The sequence below is a fragment of the Hyla sarda genome, chromosome 2 (genome assembly GCF_029499605.1).
Source record: "Hyla sarda isolate aHylSar1 chromosome 2, aHylSar1.hap1, whole genome shotgun sequence".
NCBI classification, from domain to species: domain Eukaryota; kingdom Metazoa; phylum Chordata; class Amphibia; order Anura; family Hylidae; genus Hyla; species Hyla sarda.
In genome coordinates this window covers 48,529,514-48,545,048 of record NC_079190.1, presented here as the reverse complement: position 1 = coordinate 48,545,048, position 15,535 = coordinate 48,529,514, and the positions used below count along the sequence as shown (strand labels likewise).

At 44.3% G+C, this 15,535-nt stretch overlaps 1 protein-coding gene across 1 annotated transcript in view; it reads right to left on the bottom strand.

Moving 5' to 3' along the window:
- Positions 1-11,303, bottom strand: part of FGF9 (fibroblast growth factor 9) — a 124,934-nt gene extending 113,631 nt beyond the window's left edge. The window contains exon 1 of the mRNA XM_056561746.1: positions 10,979-11,303. Coding sequence (XP_056417721.1) covers positions 10,979-10,991 — 13 coding nt within the window. The 5' untranslated portion in view covers positions 10,992-11,303. The remainder of the gene's footprint in view (positions 1-10,978) is intronic.
- Between the last annotated feature and the right edge of the window lie 4,232 nt (positions 11,304-15,535).

Sequence of the window (15,535 nt, the reverse complement as noted above, 5' to 3'; positions counted from 1 at the left end):
GGAAAAGTTGACCAGTTGCCCACAGCAACCAATCAGACTGCTTCTTTCATTTCGCAGAGACCTTTTTAACCCCTTCCCACTGTGGGACGTATGCATCCGTCCTAGTGATCTTCTGCACTGCCACGAGCGCAGGAGATCGGCGGCGGGACCCGGCTGTCAATCACAGCTGGAGTCCCGCCGCAGCTGCCGGGGTCGCGATCGCGCCAGTCCCGGCAGCATTAACCCCATAGATGCGGTAATCAATCCTGATTACGAATCCTTGGTGCTGTTCACCAACGGTGGTGCCGTGATACGATCGCTGGTCACCGTTGGTTGCTATGGGCACCAGGAGGTCAGATCATGACTTCCTGTCTGCCTGCTACGGAAGCCTGTGTACTGTGTGCAGCTGATCGGGTAATGCTGTGCTGCAGTACAAATCTATTGCACCATAATATAACCTGTAAAAAGTGTAAGAAATATGATAAAAAGTTCTTAAATAAAAGCAAGTGTAAAAAATTTTTTTAAATGCCCAATAAAAGCCCTGTATTATCACCAAAAAAGATCAAAAACACAAATCATATACATAATAGGTATTGTCACATCCGTAATGATGTGTACTATAAAACTATAATGTAAATTATCCAGTACGGTGAACGCCGTAAAAAAAAAAAATAAATAAAAAAAAAAAGCACAAAATTCGCCAATTTTGGTACAAATAGCGGAATAAAAAAGATCAAAAGGTAGCACATATCACAAAACTGATATCAATGGAAAGTACAGCTCATCCCGCAAAAAATAAGCCCTCACTCAATGGCATGGGACAAAAAATAAAAAAGTTACGGCTGTTGGAAAATGAGTGACAGAAAAAGAATTTTGCTCAGAAAAGGAAAAAGAACATAGAAAGCCATATAAAATGGTATCGCCATAATCGTACTGACCCACAGAATAAATATAACATCACTTTTACCGCACAGTGTACACTATAAAAAAAATAAATAAAATATGGCAGAAATTTTCCAGTTTTTCACAATATTTTGGAGTTTTTCATAAAAAATGCTGCACGTGTCAACAAAAATGTGCCACTTATATAAAGTACAATATGTCACAGAAAAACGATATCAGAATCACTCTACTCAGAAAAAGCGTTCTGAAGTTATTACCATAGAGACACATGTCAAAAAAAATAAAATAAAAAGAGCCTGGTCATTAAGGTAGAAAATGGGTCCGTCCTTAACCCCTTAAGGACCACGGGTTTTTCCGTTTTTGCACTTTCGTTTTTTCCTCCTCACCTTTTAAAAATCATAACCCTTTCAATTTTGCACCTTATTTTTTGCGCCACCAATTCTACTTTGCAGTGGCATCAGTCATTTTACCCAAAAATCTACGGCGAAATGGGAAAAAAAATTATTGTGCGACAAAATTGAAGAAAAAACACCTTTTGGAACTTTTGGGGGCTTCCGTTTCTACGCAGTAAATTTTTCGGTAAAAATGACACCTTCTTTTTATTCTATAGGTCGATACGATTAAAGTGATACTCTACTTATATAGGTTTGATTTTGTCAGACTTCTGGAAAAAATCATAATTACATGCAGGAAAATGTATACGTTTAAAATGGTCATCTTCTGACCCCTATAACTTTTTTATTTTACCGCTTATGGGGCGGTATGAGGGCTCATTTTTTGCGCCGTGATCTGAAGTTTTTAGCGGTACCATTTCTATTGATCAGACTTTTTGATCGCTTATTCAATTTTTATGATGTAAAAAGTGACCAAAAATACTTTATTTTGGATTTTGGAATTTGGAATTTGGGATTTTTTTTGCGTGTATGCCATTGACCGTGCGGTTCAATTGATGATATATTTTTATAGTTCGGACATTTACGCACGTGGCGATACCACATATGTTTATATTTATTTTTATTTCATGTTTTTTTAATGGGAAAAGGGGGGTGATTCAAACTTTTATTAAGGAAAGGGTTAAATGGCATTAACTTTTTTTTTACACTTTTTTTTTGCAGTGTTATAGCTCCCATAGGGACCTATAACATTGCACACTCTGATCTTATACCCTGTTCACTGCAAAGCCATAGCTTTGCATTGATCAGTGTTTTCGGCGGTCGATTGCTCAAGCCTGCATCTCAGGCTTGGAGCAATCAATCGCCAAGAGGACATGCCGGAGGCAGGTAAGAGGATCTCCGCTCCTGTCCCAGCTGACCGGGACACCGCATTTTCACTGCGGTGGTCCCGATCAGCCCCACTGAGCAGCCGGGCAGCTTTCACTTTCGTTTTAGACGCGGCATTCAACTTTGAATGCCGCATCTAAAGGGTTAATAGCGCGCTTCAGATACATGCCAGGGCCGACCCGATATGACGCAGGGTCACCGTGTGACCCCGCGTTATATCGCGGGAGCCGGCCAAGGACGTAAATATGCATCCTTGGTCGTTAAGGGGTTAAAAATAAAAGAATCAATCTGATTGGTTGCTATGGGCAACTGATCAACTTTTCCTCTGCACAGGTTTTGATAAATCTCCCCCTTCTTTAATTTTTAAAAAGGCCTCTGCAAAAAATGCATTGCTGCTTACTGTATGGCCAAAGGAGATAAGTAATAATTCTATGCATATATGTATCTAGCCCCGTAAGTGTTGGGCCAAATCCAAATTGGCCATTCAATCCAACGGCCAATTCAAGTTAAACCTCCCGAAGCAAATTTAGAGGTTTGCTCATCATCGTTGAGACCATTTATGGCTGGACCACTGGCCAAAGGCTGTCTGGGCATGCTGGGAGTTGTAGTTTTGCAAATACTGGAGGCACCCTGGTTAGGAAACACTGGTCTAAGTTATCAGGTATCAGACTAAGGCTAGGTTTCCATAAGTTTATTTTTAATTTTTTGCCAGCATTTTTTTTGTCCAAAAAAAACACAGGGGGAAAAAAAACGCCAGAAAAACTGCCACAGCGTTTTCCTGCATTTTTTCTTTCTTTTTCTGGCATTTTTTCCTTTGTGTGGAAACTGCGTTTTTTTCTCCTTTGGCAGTTTTTCCTGTTCCTCGACAGAAAATGTAAAACCCACACTGAGTATTTTCATGGCGGTTTGTATCTCTCTGGGACTTTTATGGTAGAGAAATGCCAAGATTTCAGTGAAAAAAATCGCCATAGTCTAAACATGCTGCCATTTTGAAAGTCACCCACAGAGCCCCAAATGCTGAAAACCCTAAAGAGGAGTGAAAAAAAGGGCAAAGGAAAAAAAAAAAGTGCATTTGGCTTTTTAGAAATCCCTATTGCCTTTCAGCTAACATCTGGTCGCAGCGTGTTTTCACCCAAAAAAAAAAATGTAGTGTGGCATTTGTGGTGTTTTTTTTTTTGGGGGGGGGGGGGGGGGGGGGGGTGTTTAAAAAAAAAAAAACAAGTGGAAGTGTACTGTTCAAAAGGCAGTATTTTGGAAAACGTGCGGAAAGTAAATACAGGTGGACATTTCGCACATTTATGTGATTGGGCAGCACAAGGACCACCTAAAAGATGCGGCATCTCCATAGACGGCAAATGCCGGAATCAGGATTTCCGCAGTAGAAACATCTACCGTGTAAATTCCGCCATGTGAACAGTGCAGCAGAATCCCATTGAAATCAATGGGAATGGGACTCTGCTGCAGTGGAATTTCCAAGCAGAATATTCCTGGGGAATTCCACCCGATGAACATGGCCTTAAAAACAAAAACTGTGATTGAAAGAAATTCCACTCTTCCATGTTAGTGCACACCACCATTCAACTCCGTCCAGGGTCCGTTTTGCGACACATAGCAGAGCTGAATACACCAGTGGTTCCTGACAGAGCCTGTTGAGGTCCGTCTGGTTTTCCATCTGGTGTTCTTTGTTTTGGTTGAGTTGAGCAGTGTGAGAATACGGACCTACAGTATGTTTTTTCTCCACTTATCACTACAGTGACCCCTCAACCTACGATGGCCCCGACATACGATCATTTCAACATGCGATTACCTCTCAGAGGCCATTGCATGTTGAAGGCAGTATCAACATACGATGCTTTTGTATGTCGGGGCCATCGCATAAATGGCAATCCGGCAGCGCAGACTGCTTCAGCTGCCACCGGATAGCCGTTTACTGTGCCCCGTGTGCTCCGCTGATGATCATTTACCTGTCCTCGGGGCTCCGGCGCTTCCTCTTCGGGATCCCCTGCATCGTCGGCACTCTCCATCGTCGCTGCGCACGCCGTCCCATCATCCATTAGGAGCGACGTGTGTAGCGACATGATGGCGGCGACGGAGAGTGCAGATGCCGGGGAAGCAGAGGCCTTGCCGGAGCGTCGGGGACACCACAGGGACGCGGCGACAGCGATGGAGGGCGACATCCCGGGCAGCTGTGAAGAGCGGTGACGGTCCGGAGCGGCGGGGACAGGTGAGCACAATTTCCTCTAACAGTGGTTCCTCTTAGATGCAGGCAACTCAGTGATTTCATTATACAGTGACCCCCCCCCCCCCCCCCGACGTACGATCATTTCAACATACAATGGTCTCTCAGAGGCCATTGCATGTTGAAGGCAGCATCAACATACAATGCTTTTGTATGTCGGGGCCATCGCATAAACGGCTATCCGGCAGCGCTGACTGCTTCAGCTGCCGCCGGATAGCCGTTTACGGTGCCCGTGTGGTCCGCTGACGATCACTTACCTGTCTTCGGGGCTCCAGTGCGTCCTCTTCGGGATCCCCTGCATCGTCGGCGCTCTCCATCGTCGTCATCACGTTGCTGCACACGCTGTCCCGTCATCCAATAGGAGCGGCGTGCGTAGCGACGTGATGGCGGCGACGGAGAACGAGGATGCCGGGGAAGCAGAGGCCTTGCCGGAGCATCGGGAACACCCCGGGACGCGGCGACAGCGATGGAAGGCGGCATCCAGGGCAGCGGTGACGAGCGGTGACGGTCCGGAGCGGTGGGGACAGGTGAGTACAATTTTCTCTAACAGTGGTCTTCAACCTGCGGACCTCCAGATGTTGCAAAACTACAATACCCAGCATGCCCGGACAGCCGTTGGCTGTCCGGGCATGCTGGGTGTTGTAGTTTTGCAACATCTGGAGGTCCGCAGGTTGTAGACCACTGTCCTATACTTTACATTGCACGGATCCCTCAACATACGATGGTTTCAACAAACGATGGTCCGTTTGGAACGGATTACCATCGTATGTTGAGGGACCACTGTACTTTTAATGTATGGATGGAGCTTAACTGTGGTGTGAACTCAGCCTTATAGCCCCCCTCCAAGTTTTTGGTTTACAAACACGGATGCCGTGCCATGTAAAAGTGGCCTAAAGGAATTTTACCGCATGCAGAACAGCCATGAGAGTTCAGCACTGTAATCCATTGTGATAGTTCTATGCAATACGACTAATAGAGAAGAATTTCCCCTGCTGGAAGAGTGTAGGTTAGTGTAAGCAAACTCTTGTGTGGTCTGAGCTCTTGGCACCCTGAGCCCCTCCACATTTAGTAGCTACTTTTAACACAGAACATTTTGTAGTTGTTTCGGAAAGATTTACTGCCCTTCGGGATTCATCCTACCTGAGATAAACCCAGTATCATATCTAATATTTAATAACCGATGACTAAAATATTCAGAAATATTCTGTGACCGCTTTGCGGAATGTAGCTGTAGAATCTACAATTCCTTAAAGGGGTACTCCACTGGAAAACATCTTTTTTTTTTAATCATATGATTCCAGAAAGTTAAATACAGATTTGTAAAATGATCCCGTAATTATCAGCTGAAGTTCTTTTCTTTTTGGATTTCCTTTCTTTCTGACCACAGTGCTCTCTACTGACATCTCTGTCCATTTTAGGAACTGTCCAGAGCAGGAGAGGTTTGCTATGGGGATTTGCTCCTGCTCTGGACAGTTCCTAAAATGGACAGAGGGGTCAGTAGAGAGCACTGGGATCAGCAGAGAGCACTGGGAAAATTCAAAAACAAAAGAACTTCCTGTGGAGTAAACAGCAGCTGATAACTACTGGAAGGATTAAGATTTTTTTTTAAATAGAAGTAATTTACAAATCTAAACAAAAAGAGGGGCACGTACGTGCACTCACCGCAAAGCAGAGACGATCGGGGTCTGGAGGTCCGGTAACGGGATGCCGGGTCACGGCATAGGTGCTGGTGTGTGGCGCTCGCGGAGGCTACGCCGGCAGTTTCGCACGTAAGTGCCTGCTTCTACCGGCCTCAATTTACAAATCTGTTTAACTTTTTGGCATCAGTTGATTAAAAATAAATAAATAAATCATTTCCAGCGGAGTACCTCTTTATAGAAGTACTATCGTGCATGAACATTTATCCCCTATCCAAAGGATAGGGGATAAGTGACTGATCGCTGGGGTCCGACTGCTGGGACCTGCACGGCACCATGACTCAGAGCGTGATAACCCCCACATGAAGCGGCAGCCGACACCCCCCCTTCATGTATCTCTATGGGAGAACCCGAACGCTGTATCCCCAGCTCTCCCATAGAGATATATGGAGGGGGTGTGTCTGCAGCCGCTTTGTGCTGGGGTCGACACGCTCCGTTCCTGGGGAGAGCCGGGGTGCCGCTGGTCGGACCCCTGCAATCAGACACTTATCCCCTATCCTTTGTTGTCCTGCAGAATTGCACTCCTTATGGTAAATGAAAAATATTTCTAATATACTTTGTTTAAAAAAAAATGAAGTTTTCTATGTTTTATTTGTGCTTAAAAAAAGCTCAAGAGCCCATTTTCCCCCAACTCATACACAGACTTTGGACCAAAGTCCAAACACAGGAAGTGCCGCCTGGAGTGCTGAGGGGTGTGTGTCCAGCCAACAGCATATGGCAGTTATGTGTGAGAGGAGCTATGATTGGATGAGGCTGGACACCCCCCCCCCCCCCCAGCACTCCAGGCTGCACTTCCTGTGTTCGGACTTTGGTCCAAAGTCTGTGTATAAGATGGTGGAAAATGGGCTCTTGAGCTTTTTTAAGCACAAATAAAACATAGAAAACTTCATTTTTTTTAAACAAAGTATATTAGAAATATTTTTCATTTACCATAAGAAGTGCAATAGCAAAAATTAGTTTTAATGAGAGTGACCCTTTAACGCAGCATATTGAACAAGCTTCCTGAAAAGTAGAAGTTTTATGACTTGTTATACACAGGTTGGTGGCATATACCTGACATTTTATGACATATATATTGTTGTTTGTTAATAAAGGTATGCCTGAACATTACTTTATAGTGCATATGTAGGAATAACTAACATTAAAGGGATATTTCATTTCAAAATAGTTATCCCCTATCTACAGGATTGTGGAGGTTCGACTGATCCTGAGAACGAAGGGAAAAGCGCACCGTACGTGTGTGGCCATTGCTCCAGTCATTCTCTGAGGCAATGGTCTTCAAACTGTGGACCTCCAGCTGTTGCAAAACTACAACCCCCAGCATGCCCGGACAGCCAACGGCTGTCCGGGCATGCTGGGAGTTGTAGTTTTGCAACAGCTGACAATCCACAGTTCAGAGACCTAGGCTCTATGCCAAGCAGAATAAATGGAGTGCTGGGCGTGCACATGTGGTGCGCTCCACTCATAGGGTGCATTTTTCATTCGTTCTCAGGATCGGCAGGGGTCCCTGTGGTGGAATGCATACAAGGTGAAGACAGGTGGGACATTGTTCTTGAAAGAAGAAAGAAAGGTTTTTCTAATCCCGATTAACGCTTCCAACTCTGAAGCCTACATACTCTGAAAATGGAGTTCAGAGCGAGGGGAATCTACTTGCAGCAGACTCCCATTGTTTTCAATGGGATTCTATTGCACTGTGCACTCTGTGGAATTTCCTTGTGTGCCTTGGGAATTCTGGATTTTGGAGCTGCTGAAAGAATGGTTAGCATAATGGTTAACACAATAGAAGACAGTGCACTGTGTATAGTAGATAACACAATTGAGGACATAGAGGACAGTGTACTTCATATAGTAGATAACACAATAGAGGACAGTGTACTGGTAGAAATGGATCTGAATAAGTTGGAGGCTTGTGCCAGGAAGTGATAAATGTAAGGTTATGTACATGGGAGGGGAACATCCAGGCTGGGATTATGTATGGAATGGTAAAACACTGAGGATGACTAACATGGAAAAGGACTTAGGAGTCTTAGTAAATTTAGCTGTAGTGACCAGTGTCGGGCAGCAAAAGCAAATAAAATCATGGGGTGCATCAAAAGGGGCATAGACAACAAGGAAATAATTCTACCGCTGTACAAATCACTAGTCAGACCTCACATAGAATACTGTGTACAGTACTGGGCACCAGTGTACAAGAAAGATATAGTGGAGCTGGAGAGGGTTCAAAGACGGGCAACCAGAGTAATACGGGGAATGGGAGGACTACAGCACCCAGAAAGATTATCAGAATTAGGGTTATTTAGTTTAGAAAAAAGAAGTCTTAGGGGAGACCTAATAACTATGTATAAATATATCAGGGGACAGTACAGAGATCTCTCCCATGATCTATTTATACCCAGGACTGTATCCAAAACAAGGGGGCATCCTCTACGTCTAGAGGAATAAAGGATTCTACATCAGCACAGACAGGATTTTTTACTGTAAGAGCAATGAGACTGTGGAATTCTCTTCCAGGGGAAGTTGTAAACTCACTAAACTAAAAGAGATCAGGAGGAGCCTGGATACATTTCTGGAGAGTAATAATATTACAGGTTATGGATACTAAATCTATAACCTAATTGGGACTCTATATCTATAGGGATGGGATGTTAATACAGGGATTTATTCTGATGCCATATTTGGAGTTGGGAACAATTCCCCCCCCCCCCCCCCCCCCTGGTATGGGACAACTGGCATCAGACTCATATGGATTTTTTGCGTTTTTTCTGGATCAACACAGTAGGGACAAAATAGGGATATCGGTCGAAGTTGATGGACTCTGGTCTTTTTTCAACCTATGTAATGAACACGCTCATTCCTTTGGTGAAATTCTGTCTGGACTGCATTGCCGTCAATGGGGATGGTGCACGTCCTGGTGATCGTAGGTGATTGGTGGCATCTTCTGCACTCAGAATGTCTACTGTTGTACCCAACAGTGATCTTCAACCTGCGGACCTCCAGATGTTGCAAAACTACAACTCCCAGCATGTCCGGACAGCCGTTGGCTGTCCGGGCATGCTGGGAGTTGTAGTTTTGCAACATCTGGAGGTTGCGCAGGTTGAAGACCACTGGATAGGAGATAGTACTCACATGTCCCCGCCGCTCCAGACCCATCACCGCTCGTCACTGGTGCTCTGGATGTCGCTCCATCGCTGTCGCCACGTCCCCGGGATGTCCTCGATGCTCCGGACGTCTTTTTCCCCGGGATCCACGCTCTCCGTCGCCATCATCACGTCACCGTCATCATGTCGCTCCTATTGGATGACGGGACGGCGCGCGCGATGACGTGATGACGTCGAAGGAGAGCGCCGCCATGCAGGGGATCCCGGCACGGAGCAGACACAGAGGAGGCAGGTAAGGTCCCTCCCGGTGTCCTGAAGCCGTTCGGGACGCCGCAATTTCACCGCGGCGGTCCAGAACAGCCCAAATGAGCAGCCGGGTTAGTGTCACTTTCGCTTCAGACGCGGCGGTCAGCTTTGATCGCCGCGTCTGAAGGGTTAATATAGGGGATCACCGCGATCGGTGAGGTCCTGTATTAGCCGCGGGTCCCGGCCGTTGATGGCCGCAGGGACCGCCGCGATAGGTGTGTATTCGCCGTATAAGACGCACCAACTTTTCCCCCCAAAGAATAAGTGCGTCTTATACGGCGAAAAATACAGTAACTTTTTTATTTACATTATCACTCCACCTTTTAAGCAGATCACCACCATGTTTTAGAGGATTGTGCGAATTCCTGATATATTATGAAAATAGTTTCAAATATAAAGCTCTTTGTACACACAGCGCCTTCTTCCATAACCTACGAAGGACGTTGAGAACATTACACCTTTTGAAGTCCCCTATTTACCCTATTCTCTTTGTACAGAAGAAGAATCCCTGGAAATTTCTCTCTAAAATGTTGGCAACTGTGATACACGAACAATCTGTCTATATATATATAAAAAAAACACTGCAGTGGAATGAAAAAAGACAATATTGCGAAACCTGAAAGATTAGCAGATGCTAGGAGGGAGTCAGCTAAGGTGAAGCGTACAAGTGACAGCTGAGAAGTATAGCTTGTCTCCAGCCCTGAAAGTGTTAACCTCAAGGAGGTGTAAAAAAAAAAAAACACTGGAAGGAATCATTTATCCTACTGTTTACCTTAGTGTTCGGTGGCAGACTTCAGAGGGCAGAGATGTGTCAGTCTATAGGGGTCAGCCTGTGCCACTCACATTGCTGCAAGGGCTATCAGGATCCCATCTGTCTGCTGTCAGCAGCAACCTTCCCAGGCTGGGGTTAAAGGGGTTATCCAGGAAAAAGCTTTATATATATATATATATATATATATATATATATAAACAGATTTGTAAATTACTTCTATAAAAAAAATCTTAATCCTTTCAGTACTTATGAGCTTCTGAAGTTAAGGTTGTTCTTTTCTGTCTAAGTGCTCTCTGATGACACGTGTCTCTGGAACCGCCCAGTTTAGAAGCAAATCCCCATATCAAACCTCTTCTAAACTGGGCGGTTCCTGAGACACGTGTCATCAGAGAGCACTTAGACAGAAAAGAACAACCTTAACTTCAGAAGCTCATAAGTACTGAAAGGATTAAAGGAAAACTGTCACATGTTTTGTCCCGCATTATCCACAGGTACCTGTAGATAGTGCGGGAGACGCTGAACAATTTGAGTCCTACCTTGATCGGATCCGCTGCGCCGTTTGCCCGTTACAGGTCTTTTTATGTGTATTAAAATTAGCACTTAACTGGCAAAGGCGGGGTTACTGCCTTCAACTGCCACTGTGTTGTAACCGCCGCCCTGCCCGCAGCACCACCCGGCTAATGAATATTCATATATTGCCTTACTATGTTGTCTCATATCGGCCGAGTCTCAAACTGCCTACACCCTTACTCCAGCGCTGCTCCGGACAAATGAAGCAGCGCTGAAGACCGCTTCCGGGTGTAGTGAGAAATCCCGCACATGCGCAGTAGCCTCCGGAACTCGGACGATATGAGACAACATAGTAAGGCAATATATGAATATTCATTAGCCGGGCGGTGCTGCGGGCAGGGCGGCGGTTACAACACAGTGGCAGTTGAAGGCAGTAACCCCGCCTTTGCCAGTTAAGTGCTAATTTTAATACACAGAAAAAGACCTGTAACGGGCAAACGGCGCAGCGGATCCGGGCAAGGTAGGACTCAAATTGTTCAGCGTCTCCCGCACTATTCACAGGTACCCCTGGATAGTGCGGGACAAAACATGTGACAGTTTTCCTTTAAGATTTTTTAATAGAAGTAATTTACAAATCTGTTTAACTTTCTGGAGCCAGTTGATATTTAAAAAAAAGTTTTTTCCTGGAATACCCCTTTAAACACCGACTGGAGATAAATGGTCCATTCTTCAGGATTTTACATTGCACAGCTATTTATTTATAACAAAACAGCTAAGGAGACTTGCAAGTAGCAGCTTGTCACCGGAGTCCTGCAATTCAGACCTAGGTGCTATGTTTCCAATGGCACAGGCTAATCTGTCACACCTCATCCGAGGCCCCCGCGAGACTCTCAGACATTTCTCAGGATTTGTCAAGGGGCTGTTTTTTCTTTGCCTTATTTACTAAAAAAAAACTATTGTCACAGTAAATTAGCCATCGGTTCTTTAACACGCCTTATAAACGCTGATTTTTAGCTTCTTAGAAGGGAAGAGCCTGGGGGCTCCTGCTAAGAGATTTACGTCTACAATTCTCTTAATCTGCTCATGGGTAGACAGCCGGGATGGCAATTGCCCTTAGCAATATGTCTTTAATTCTTTTAAATGAGAGTACTAAAGCTCGAGGAAGGTCAATTGTGGAAAAGACTAAACAAAAAAGGTTCTTCAGGAGTCAACCTCTAGCAGGTTTACATTATGACCTTCTGAAGATGCCCAGTGGGCCTAGTCGGTTGTGAGAGAATTGTGTGGTCAGGCCTATAGTATACATTGGCCCCTATTTACTAAGAGTGTTGTGTAGGTTTCTTTGTGGGTTTTAATTCCCTACAATTTATTTTCCACGGTATTTACTAAGGTTTCCCTACATTTCCCACTTTCCCTACACTTTGCTTCTTTTTTTTTAACACATGCTCTGATCTGTCGGGTTTTTCCTCAGGTGAAATCCACCACATTTTATGTGGAAACCTTAGTAAATATGTTGTTTTTTTGTGAAAATGTCGGGAACACGCCCCTTTTGGAGACCAAGCCCCCTTTTCCCAGTAGCCACGCCCCTTTTTGGGGTTTCTTTGCAAAATGGAGAGGGTTTTTTTCAATTCTGGCACAAATCGCGCAGACAGAATTTCTGGCGCAATGCGACAGAGACTGGCGCACAACCTGACAAAACATGAGGGCCAATGGGGTTTATTTACTAAGAGTGTTGTGTAGTTTTCTTTGTGGGCTTTGATTTCCGACACTTATTTTACCAAGGTATTTACTAAGGTTTCCCTACATTTTGCAACTGTTCTGATCTGTCGGTTTTTCCCAGCTCAAATCCACCACATTTTCTGTGGAAAACTTAGTAAATATGTTGTGATTTTTCAAAACTCTTGGGGACACGCCCATTTTGTCTGGGCCACGCCCACTTTCTCTGGTGGACACGCCCATTCTCAGGTTTTTCCTTGTAAACTGGAGGGTTTGGGTTTTTTTTGGGTCGCAAATCATGTCGCATGGAATGTGCGACACAATTTGGGCGCAAAACCCGACAAAAAAAAGTCGGGATCAAGCTAGTAAATAAACCCCAATGACTATTCATTTCAATAGGGAAAAACCAGCCTAGTAGACCTGAACAAACAAGACTGAGGATACATTTTCACGCAACTTAATTTTGGTGTTTGACCTAAAAAGAATGGCACACAAAAAATTATTTTGCACTCCTAAAATCCAAAATGTTTGTGGCCTTTTTTCAAAAAGTTTTAGCGGGGAGAGAAAATTACAACAAATGCCCACGTTAAAGGGGTATTCCAGGAATTTTCTTTATTTGACTATGCTACATGGGCTGTAAAGTTAGTGTAATTCATAATATAGTGTCTGTACCTGTGTGTGACGGTTTTCTCCCAATTCTTCTGTGATTTTCACCCAACTATTTATTTTTAACAGCATACAAAATGACTGTTGTCTCAGATTTTTCCCAGCTTGCAATGCGGCCGAGACCTGACTCACTAGTCAGCTGATGACAGGAAGCCTGTCTGCTTCAATGGGTGGAGGGATCGCTTGGTGAGAGAGAGATCAATCTGCAACTAATGCAACAGCTGTAGGCACCCTGATTGAAAACCACAGGTCTTTTGTTTCAATGGGTGGGGTGGCTGATGTGTGGGAGGGAGGAAATTGGAATTATGGGATTTGTAGTCAAAAAGGAAATACAAGTTCACAAAAAGCTAGCCACAGTTTTATGTTAATCTCATGACATAACCACTTAGCCCCAAGACAAGCGCAGATCCTTCCTAAACATGTCCGTTACTGTCTGCCAGGTACGTACTAAAATCACCTTATGGTGGAGAACCCCTTGAAACCCACATTGGCCCTGATTTACTATTGAAAACCCAACATTTTTGTCGGGTTGTGCGCCAGATTGTCTGCGCCAGAATTTGCGCCAAAATTGGGAAAAACCCGACTAACTCTCCATTTTACTGAGAAAACCCGAAAAAGGCTGGGAAAAGTGGGCGTGCCCGCCAAACAAAAAAAAACATTTTTTTGGATTTTAGCTGAGGAAAACCCGACAGATCAGAGTATGTATAAAAAAAGCAAACCCGTAGGGAAACCTTAGTAAGTACCGTGGAAAAAATTTGTAGAGAATTAAAACCCACAAAAGAAAACTACACTCCACTCTTAGTAAATTAGGGTCATTGTGTTTTTCTTCGTGTTTTTTCCCTCCCATAGAAGTATATAGGAAAATATAAATATAATATATATATATATATTTTTTAAATGCCTTAGTCTCAGCATGCTGCAATTTTGGAAAACTGACAGCGAGTTAATAAATGCCAATAAAGGATGAAAATATGTCATGAAGCAAATTAGTTTTATTCATTTTTTGTTTTTTTTGTTTGGGAAAATGGAAACACAGCCTTAAACGAGCCTTTTCCTGAGATACCAATTATTTTTGGCAAATCCTTTAAATGAAACCTGTCATGTTGTATGTGCAGTCCAAACTGCAGTCATTGTATTATAGGGCTCGGAAGCTGAGCATGTTGATATATATGTTTGTGGTAAAACATTCAGTATGACTTGTGATTTTTAATTTACATCTCTTCCTGCTCTAGGCTTGAGAGTCCCACGGGCAGTACTTATCAGTGATTGACAGTAAGTGTGCATACAGGCATACCTGCCAATAACTAAAAAGCCTGCCCACTTAAAGAGGTACTCTGCTGCCAGGGGATAACATGTTTGATCATGGGCGTCTGGCTGCTGGGATCGTGGGGTCCGGCTGCTAAGATGACGCCCCCTCCATTCATGTGTATGGAAAGAGGTGTGATGGCTGTCTAGCTGCCACGCCCCCTTCCATAGACATGAATGAAGGGGGCGTGGCGTGACATCATGATCACGTAAGCCAAAGGCTTTCATGACGGTAATGCTGAGCGCGAGCCTGAAGTCCAGTGGGTGGGCCTTCTCGTGATTGACAGTGAGTGAGTGTGCATACAGGCATACCTGCCAATAACTACAAAGCCAGCCCACTTAAAGAGGTACTCCGCTGCTAGACATGTTATATCGTATTTGATCGTGGGGGTCCGGCTGCGGGATGACTGGCGATCACAGCTGCCACGCCCCCTCCATTCATGTGTATGGGAGGAGGTGTGACAGCTGTCTAATAGCTGCCACACCCCTTTGATAGACATGAATGAAGGGGGCATGGCGTGCACGGGGGTGGGGGGGTGGCGGACCCATCGGCCGGACCCCCGTAATCAGACGTGTTATCCTCTAACCTTTAGATAGGGGATAACATGTCTAGGGGCGGAGTACCCCTTTAACTCCAAAGCCCAGAGTGAGCAGATATGTACATGATTAACAAGTTAAACTTGCTTTAACTTTTAAATACACATATGAGTTTTAGAGACTGGTCTTAATCACCTACAAAATTTACAAAAAAAAATCTGGGTTGAGAATTTTAAAGTAACAGCATTAAAACATGGTTGCTTTCTTTCAAAAACAGTGTCATGCCTATCCACAGGTTATGGTTGGTGTTGCAACTCAACCCTACTCACTTCAGCCAAGCCACATTGCAGTTCCAGTCACAACCTGTGCACGGGTGTGGTATTTCCTTTTCCAGAAGAAAGCAGCCGTGTTTATTACAACTTCTTTAATAACACATGGAGCTCTAACTACTGCGAAATTACCCAAAAAAATTACACCATTGAGTATCAGTATGTAACATGGGGTTTATTCTCATGAGTGGCTCCCAAAAA